Source organism: Solea senegalensis, linkage group LG1 (assembly GCF_019176455.1).
Source record: "Solea senegalensis isolate Sse05_10M linkage group LG1, IFAPA_SoseM_1, whole genome shotgun sequence".
Classification (NCBI taxonomy): Eukaryota; Metazoa; Chordata; class Actinopteri; order Pleuronectiformes; family Soleidae; genus Solea; species Solea senegalensis.
The window spans coordinates 36,824,715-36,833,753 of NC_058021.1; the positions used below are offsets into that span (position 1 = coordinate 36,824,715).

Here is a 9,039-nt window from a genome sequence, read left to right on the forward strand (position 1 = left end):
ATGGAGTTTCTTTTGAAAGGTGCAATCCACAATTCAGTCTGTGTAACATCTGATATAATGTGACCTGATGTTGCATGAAAGACAACAATAGTCGTTACCCAGTCAATAACAACTGCTTCAGTCTTTGCAGTTTTGAGTCCATATATTGAGCAGTATTCATCTCTTGGTTCTACAGTAGCACAGGCCACAAGTGAACTTTACTGGACAAGCTTTGTTGTTTTGTGTGCATAGTAAATATACAGTATTACAAAAATTACCTGAGGCAGAAAGCATTGTCTCTGCCATTTCAGCCAGCAGCTTTCTTGCTGCTCTTTGTGGGTTTTATGATCATTGATGCAGGAATTTGTGGAAACGTTTCAGCAACCATTTTTGCCATCTAAAGACATCCATAAGTACATTTACAAAACATTTGGTACAAGAGTCTTTATTACATAATTCTTTTAAGGTCAAATGACCAGGTGTGGCAGCTAATGGGGATCTTAATAAAAAATCAAATCAAATCAAACATGAGATAACTATTGATTGTTGTGTGGGACTACCTGCATCACAAACACTACGCAACTTGTGCTGTCCATTTGTTCATTGTGCTTGATGGTTCCTGCTGTGCACTTAATGCTGCTCCAGTGCTGCCTGACGTGTATGTTTGAAATACAATCTGCAAATATTGGTTATTTTGAGTGAATGCTCATCCAAATTACAGAGTTGTTTGAAAATCACAGGAAGAAATACTTTACCAGTAATTCTTTGCAGCCTTTTCTGAGATGTCATGGTCAATCTCTGAAGCAGCAGGGTCAATGACAAACACTTGGGCTGAGAGAGCATGAAGATGCTGATGGTCATAAATGAAAGGAGAATGATATCAGAACTGCGTTTATCCATTAAAAACGATGTTGTGGGCCAAACACACTTATAAGAGAGTGAATCTATGTTCCCCGCTTACTCTACCCCTTCAAATATTTACAAAAAGACACTGATATTTACAAAAGACACTGCACCATCAAAACAGTCAAAGTCCACCTGTGTGCAACAACAAGGACAGACATTTGAATAATGATGAATTCAATCCAGTCTTCCAAAGTGACATAATATGCCCTTAGTTTCATAACCTGTTTCAGGAAACCTTCTTGACAGTAATCGCTGCAGAAGTGAAATTGTGAAAACTTGACAGAGATATATTTGAAAAATAAGCCTTGTGGCACATGAGGGATGTTCGTATCTGTGTTATACAGTTGGTTTGACATCTTGAGGTCAAAAGGTCAAGGAGCATAATAAGTTTATTTTTTTATTTTAATTGTAAAAAAATGACAAAAAGATATATTTGAAAATGAGGAATATTGATCTATAAAAATATGTCGCACAGTTGGTTTGACATCGTTCACCCAAACGGAATAGGTTTGCATTTTGAATGTCAAATGAATGTTGAAGATTAAACTAAGTTAATGCTGGTGGAACACACAGCGGGAAAACTTGCACAAACATTTCATTAAGGAACACTCCGTGTTCAATCAACTCATAAACTTTCTGTTCGCTCTTAAGAAACACCACTACTGCTTTGTTCATGCGGGACGCAAAACATAATTGGTCGTGTCCTACCTGTTCTCCGACAGCCAACAGAACCCCCTCCACTGTACTGTCGTTATCTGGCGGGACTATCCTCACTCCCTGCCGGATTGACGGTGGCGGCATCTCGTCCTCCCACCCCCATGTGGCAGTCTTTCAATTCTACAAAAAGAGAACATGCAGTTACAAAAAATATACATGGAATCCTAGGCCTGCAAACAGTTAGACCAACCCTCCATTACAATACTACAGTACATTGGTACAGTGATGTACTGAAACATATATTTACTTACAGTATACTGTGGTACAGTATGCCATACAGTAATTGCTGTCAACATTTACATACTGTACTATAAAGTCAAAAAAGGTAATTACCTGTTCTCTTCTCTAAATCTTCGGATTATGGTGGACACTGCAGTGAATCTACTGATGTTTGGTTGTACCTTGTGTCATCAGCCACAAGTGTGATCAATTTTGAGTTGTTGTGTTCAAGTGGTGACACCTGTGCTCTAATTGTGTTTGACCTGAGCTCACCAAAGCTCAGGTCAAAAAAACACCAGTGAATCCAAAACTAGGGACAGAAAAGTGTTCAAAAACTCACGCCACTCGCACTTCTACCACCACTACTCACGCTTACAGTCACAGAGAAGAGTTAGGAGAGAGGAGAGAGGAGTGAGGAGAGAGGAGAGTGGAGAGATGAGTGAGTGAGGAGTGAGGAGAGAGGAGAGAGGTCTGAGGGTGAGGGAGAGATGGTGGGAGAAAGGGGAGGAGGAGAGATGAGTGAGTGAGGGAGAGGAGAGATGAGTAAGAGGGTGAGTGAGGGAGATGAGTGAGTGAGCAGTGAGAGAGAGATGAGTCTGAGGTGAGGAGAGATGAGGAGTGAGAGATGAGTGAGAGAGAGGGAGGGAGAGTGAGGAGCAGGTGATGAGTGAGGAGTGAGGAGAGGGAGGATCTGAGGAGTGAGTGAGGAGAGAGAGGAGAGTGAGGGAGAGATGAGTGAGGAGGGTGAGAGGAGAGAGAGATGAGTGAGTGAGTGAGAGAGGAGAGAGGAGAGTGAGGAGAGATGAGTGAGAGAGGAGAGAGGTGAGAGGGAGAGATGAGGAGAGTGAGGAGATGAGTGAGGTGAGTGAGGAGGAGGGAGATGAGGAGGGAGAGAGATGAGGAGGAGATGAGTGAGTGAGGAGAGAGATGAGGAGAGGAGGAGAGGAGTGAGTGAGGAGAGAGAGGAGAGATGAGTGAGGAGAGGAGAGTGAGTGAGGAGAGGGAGAGAGGAGTGAGGGGAGGGAGAGATGAGTGAGGAAAGAGGAGGAGGGAGAGATGGTGAGGAGGAGAGTGAGAGATGAGTGAGGGAGGAGAGGTGAGGGAGAGATGGAGTGAGTGAGGAGAGAGGGAGTGGAGTGAGGAGAGATGAGTGAGGAGAGAGAGAGGAGAGAGATGCGTGAGGAGGAGAGATGAGTGAGGAGGAGAGAGGAGAGTGAGAGTGAGGAGAGGGGAGGAGAGATGAGTGAGAGAGAGAGATGAGTGAGTGAGGAGAGAGTGAGAGTGAGTGAGGAGAGAGATGAGTCAGTGAGGAGAGATGAGTGAGGAAAGAGGAGTGAGGAGAGATGAGTGAGTGAGGAGGAGAGAGGAGATGAGGAGAGAGAGAGGAGGAGGAGGAGTGAGGAGAGATGAGTGAGGTGAGGAGAGATACAGGAGGAGAGATGAGTTGAGGAGAGATGGTGAGAGAGGGAGAGATGAGTGAGTGTGAGAGAGAGGAGTGAGTGAGAGATGAGTGAGTGAGGAAAGATGAGTGAGGAGAGGAGAGGGAGGAGGAGATGAGGAGAGAGATGAGGAGTGAGGAGAGATGTGAGTGAGGAGGAGAGATGAGGAGGAGAGGAGTGAGGAGAGATGAGTGAGGAGAGAGGAGTGAGGAGAGATGAGTGAGTGAGGAGAGATGAGTGAGTGAGGAGAGATGTTTTTGCAAATTTGTTGAATTGTGCAAAATGATGAAAAAACACATGAAATAAAAGCAGCTGCAGTTTTTAACACAAGATAACATCGGTCCATTACACATTATATATAATAATCCCACAGATTTGTGGTCAGTTTTATATGTTTCACACACACACATATATATATATATATATATGTCATATAAATATATATATGACATGAATTATACTTAAATGATGATGTGATTGTGAATCAAAAATCAAGCCATTCTTGTTAGTTTTTTCAGTTTGAGTTTTTCTTTGGTGAAGTTTTTGTCGTGGCAGAGAAAAGAAAAACAACAGCCTATCTGTCAATCACAATCATGTACGAGATGGAAGAGAATTCAGACAGCTGACAGACAGACAGGCAGACTGTGCGTTAGTCCATGAGTCAGGACATTTCCACTTCTTATATTTGACTAGAATGATGTGTTTGTGTCTCAGGGAACATTCACGGACATTCAAGGATTGACTGTAAAACCTCACTAATATGCAAGGAAATCATTCTGTTTCCATGTCCTTTCTCTCTCTTATATTGTATCACACACACACACACACACACGCATGCACACAGTCAGCATCAGAGGAAGCAGCAGTGCAGACCCTAAAGCCATGTTATAAGTCAAGACAGGGTGCAGGGTGCATGTAGCTCTAATCCTCCAATTAATTCTCATTCCCCACAAGTGGACGACCTCAGAGAGTTTCCTGACACTTCCATTAAAGAGTAAAAATGAAACACAGCATGAAGGTGAAGAGAGAGAGAGAGAGAGATCGCTTTCTTCTGTCTTCGTCCATGGAGAGAAAACTTTTACAACAATTTTGGCAAGTTGGAAAAAAAATCCCTGACAAGTAAAACTAAATAAAAAAAATATATATAATATCTATATATATATTTTTATTTATATATATATATATATATATATATATATATATACAAAGAAAAATCTGAGGATTTCTGAGTTTTGAATCAGGTCTGCTCAGATTCTTTGGTTAGGAAAAATAATAATATTTTTTTTCTTTCCTAAATGAAACATTTCAGATTTTACATATTTTTAAATAAATATTTCACTTTTGAATCTTTCTTTTATCTTGGCTATTTTATACAAAATGATGAAAACACTTTCAAATATTCTATAATTTTTTGGATAGAAAGTTGTCAACTCCAGACTTTTAGCTTTAAATAAAATTTTTGAGGAACTTTCCTTTATTTAAACCTCGGGATTAGTTTGAAACGATTAAAAGTCATGAATCATCTATGGTGATTTAGCTGTGACCATGTACGTATTTATCTTTGTTGAATTCTAATGTTTTATTCCTTATTCGCTGGCCCTAACATCGTCCTAATGTTTATTTTTATATTGTGTTGAGTATTGATTGACTGTGACACATAAACTGTCTCGTCTCCTTGGTAACATGTTTATTTGTTTTTATATGACATTAGATTAAATTGATAAATACTAATGTTGCATTCTTTGTCATTAAAACATTAAAAATAGGAGCCTGCGCGACACGGTCAATAAAATCAGAGGAGAGCTTCCCTCGTCCCGTTCTCACTGTCAACCAGGGCAAACACGTGCAGATGACCAGCGCTGCAGTAAATGCCTCAGTTCTTTATAAAATGTTTGATATACTTATGTTAATTAAACAGTTTTAAGGTTAAAGAAATAATTAATTTCTATGGAGTTATAAATGAAAAAAAATATTTATCTTTTTTTATCTGTAATTTCAAGATCGTATTGTCAATAAACCCATTTTCTCACTTGTTAGAATTCACATTTTACTTCCTCATATTTACGATCACCTGTATTCACATTACACATCTATTTATTTTCCCTTTGTTCTTTGATTATTGAAATTTTATGTGAATGAATTATGAACGGTCAACATGACCACCTCTCGTCATCCGTGCGCTGTCACATGGACGTAACATGTACTTTGTGTTCCGGCACCTTATGATTTGTGAGTGAATGACAGTGTGAAGCATTTACATGACGTACAGAGACAGGAGGCGACGCACACTGATTCCGTTCAGGCTTTGTTTGAAGTGTGAGGCCCTGACACAGTGTTTGCTGTGAGCGCCCCCTGCAGTGAGAAACACTTTCGGACATAAGAGCTTTGAACTTTCACTGAAAACAGGAACCCAAGGAAACACTGAATTATCCCTTTTATCAGAATCAAAGATCAAATATCGTATTAGCTGAGTGTATCGTACTCAAGATGTGTTTTACTGAAGTTAGTCCAATGATAATAACGACTTTTCACAATCGAGATACGGACAGTTTAGAGCAAATAACAACAAAATCACACAAGATACAAACAAAGTATATTCCAAAATTAAAAAGATGATTCCAGAGCAGATCGTCACTCACTATCGTCATAATTATGCAAAAATCACTTGTGTTTGATCCACTTTTTACTGACTGTTTTTTGGATGAAGATCACATGATGAAAGTGAAAATAAAAATCTGAATAAAAGTGATGATTTACAGTTTGTCTCTTAATGTGGTTGTAAAATATTGTATTGCATAGAGAATGCAGGGAATTTATATTAAGTGAAGTTGAGTTTGGCGTCATGGAGCGGTGTCATCACTTCATCACATACAGTGTGTGCGGCTGCAGCGTTACAAACCAGGTCAAAGGTCAAAGCATGACTTTCTGCTGAAGCCTCGATGCTTTTCCTTGTCTCTACTTCCACTGGGCTGTTTGCTTAGTTTCTGCCACAGCTTAGAAACACAACTTATCTTAGGACTCATTTGGGTTTTAAGGCTGAAAAAATGCACACATTTTAAAATGAGACTAGATCATTTTCACAGGAAGCCACCAGACTGTGTCCTTCACTACAGATGCTGTTAGAAATGATATGTTCACATGAAACAGACCTGAGTGGAGTCTTTCCTGTCCGACTGTCTCAGTGCGTCCCGTTCCTAGAGGTCATTTGGTGAACTCTTTGATGACCCGTTGTTTCTGCTGTTTTGAGTGACAGCGATGTGAAGCTTTAACCCCGGGAAACGCTTCACCAGCATCTGTCTGAAGTAGTTCTGGAACTTTTTCCCCACAAATGTGTAGAAGATGGGACTGAAACAGAAGTAAATGTAGGCAAAGTTACGGGTGATGTGAAGCGCGTAGCCCCGCCTCTGCGCTTCCTCACAGGATTTGTCGTCCATCAGCAGGACGATGTTGAACGGAGTCCAGCACAGGAAAAACAAAATGACGATGACCAAAATCAGCCTGACGGTCTTGAACTTGGTAACGATCCTGGACGACAGCACTGTGACCGCAATCCTAACGTAACAGTAGACGATGACGGCCAGAGGGAAGATCAAGAAGAGGAACAGCTGAATGTAAAAGCCGCACGTCCTCAGGTGGTGCACGTTAATATTCGGCAAATCGCCCGGATACTCGTCACAGTAGGTTTTGTTGTCAATAGAATAAAAATAAGTGTTGTGGAGAATCATGGGTTTGATGCACGCCAGGCTGCTGATGAGCCACACCACAGCACAGGAGGTGACTGCATATCCTCTGTTCCTCACCCGCGCCGCGTCCAACGAGTACACCACAGCCAGGTGTCGGTCAAAGGTCAAAAGGGTGAGGAAGAGCACGGAGCTGTAGAAGCCCAGGTAGTAGACGCTGCCCACCATCTTACACATGACCTTTCCGAAGATCCAGGTGGAGAGCTGCATGTACGCTGCCATGAAGGGAAGGCTGCTCATGAAGATCAGGGAGGAGAAGACCAGGTTCAGCAGCAGGATGTTGGTCACAGTCGTCAGCTTCTCAAACCTGACGAGTCAATTTAAATGTGAAAAAACAGACAGTCGCAGATTTTATCTGGCAAATGTGGCCATGAAGTGAAAGCTGTCTGAACTCTAACTCATTCACGTCGCTGCTCTGATCTTTTCATTATTTAGTAGCAGCTACAAGATTACTGATAGTTACTGTTTCTAAAGCAACACACACACCGACACATGTACATTATAAAGTATGTTAAAGATCTGATGCGGTCTTGATTGCATCAGTGACAGATTCCCACACACATTGAAAGAGGAGATTAATATTCCCGATCTTCATGGACAGACTTGAGGTGTTACTCAGACTCTTTGTCTGGAATAAGAGGAAAAAGGAGCAGCTATGATGAATCCTTGACTCTGCTGCTCAGTGTCTGTCTCTGTCTCAGACGATCCTGAAGGTTGATTGGACTCTAAATGTCTCACAGATGCTTGTTTGTCTCTACGTGTTAAGCCAGGGTGTGACCCCGCCTTTCACTCTGGGATTGGCACCTGCAATAGTAGTTTGTTCATTGTGTGTGTTTGTATTGTTTCGTTGGTTTTCAAAGCTTTACAGTGTTTGGTTGTTTTTTTTTACTGGTGATAGAAAAAAGCAGCCTGACCCAGCAGATCACAGCCTGGCCTGGATTTACTGGATTCATACTGGATAATAATAATAATAATAATAATATTAATGATCAGCTGATCTCACAATGTCAGAATACTCAGTCCCTTTCCAAACCACATTTGATTGAAATGAATGCGAGTCATAACAGAGACAGTGTTTGTTTTTTCTATCAGAACTGTGTGCATGACAAAGCCAAACGTGAACGGTGCCACGGCTCAGTCCTGACGTTAACGCTGTGTTCACTCTGCACAGTAACACATGTCACATGTTAAACCGCCTGTTTAAACAAAGATTCTTTGTCTTTGTGTCAGTCCACTCACCGATGGATAATGACCAGAACCAGCCCGTTTCCAAAGAGACTGAAGAGAAATATGAAGTAGTAAAGGACGGAGAGGTTCGCTCCCAGACTGTTGTCCTCGTCCCTGCGACACGGCGTGATCAGGCCCACTGGGTCGTCGCTGTAATTACTCTCTTCATAATCAAATGTTGTAGTGTCCATCTTCAAAGTTTGCAGTGAAATCTGCGAGAGAAACACAAATATTGAACCACAGAGGAGTCCATAAAGGCACGACTGAGCACCTGAGCCGCAGAGACACTTCTGCCTGATGTTTTGTGTCCAGTAAGAGGCCAGAGCTGTGTGACTCACTGTGTGTGTGTGTGTGTGTCACATTCTAAAGCTGTCTTTCTTTACTAATTTTCCGTACCACATATTGTACAGGTCACTGTCACTATTGAAGAATCCATATACATACATACATACATACATACATACATATATGGTAACACTTTAGATTAGGGAACACATATTCACCATTAATTAGCTGCTTATTAGTGTAACTGGTGTAGTTTTGCGGTCTGCAAGTGAAATTAGTAGTGATCATTGTGATCAAGTACTTACTTAATAATGATCACTACTAATCTGCCATTTCATGTGGATTTGAAAAAAAGGTGAATGTGTCAATAATTTGTTGATAATCCTGACGACAGAGAGACAGAGAAGTGGCTCTAAAAACAGAAGCACAATTATCAGTGCTATAAATGATGGAGCATGTTAGACAAGAACAGAAAAGGACGTGACCTGAGGAACAAGCCTGAAGAATATCAAATATAATCAAATGTC

The 9,039-nt window shown here is 41.1% G+C and overlaps 1 protein-coding gene across 1 annotated transcript; it reads right to left on the reverse strand.

Moving 5' to 3' along the window:
- Positions 1-6,354: 6,354 nt before the first annotated feature.
- On the reverse strand, positions 6,355-8,447 carry LOC122769706 (C-C chemokine receptor type 3-like). The gene is made up of 2 exons (XM_044026879.1): positions 8,240-8,447; positions 6,355-7,307 (listed from the first exon to the last, which is right to left on the reverse strand). Exons 1-2 carry the CDS (start codon positions 8,416-8,418, stop codon positions 6,455-6,457), a joined length of 1,032 nt encoding a protein of 343 aa, XP_043882814.1. The 5' UTR covers positions 8,419-8,447; the 3' UTR covers positions 6,355-6,454.
- Between the last annotated feature and the right edge of the window lie 592 nt (positions 8,448-9,039).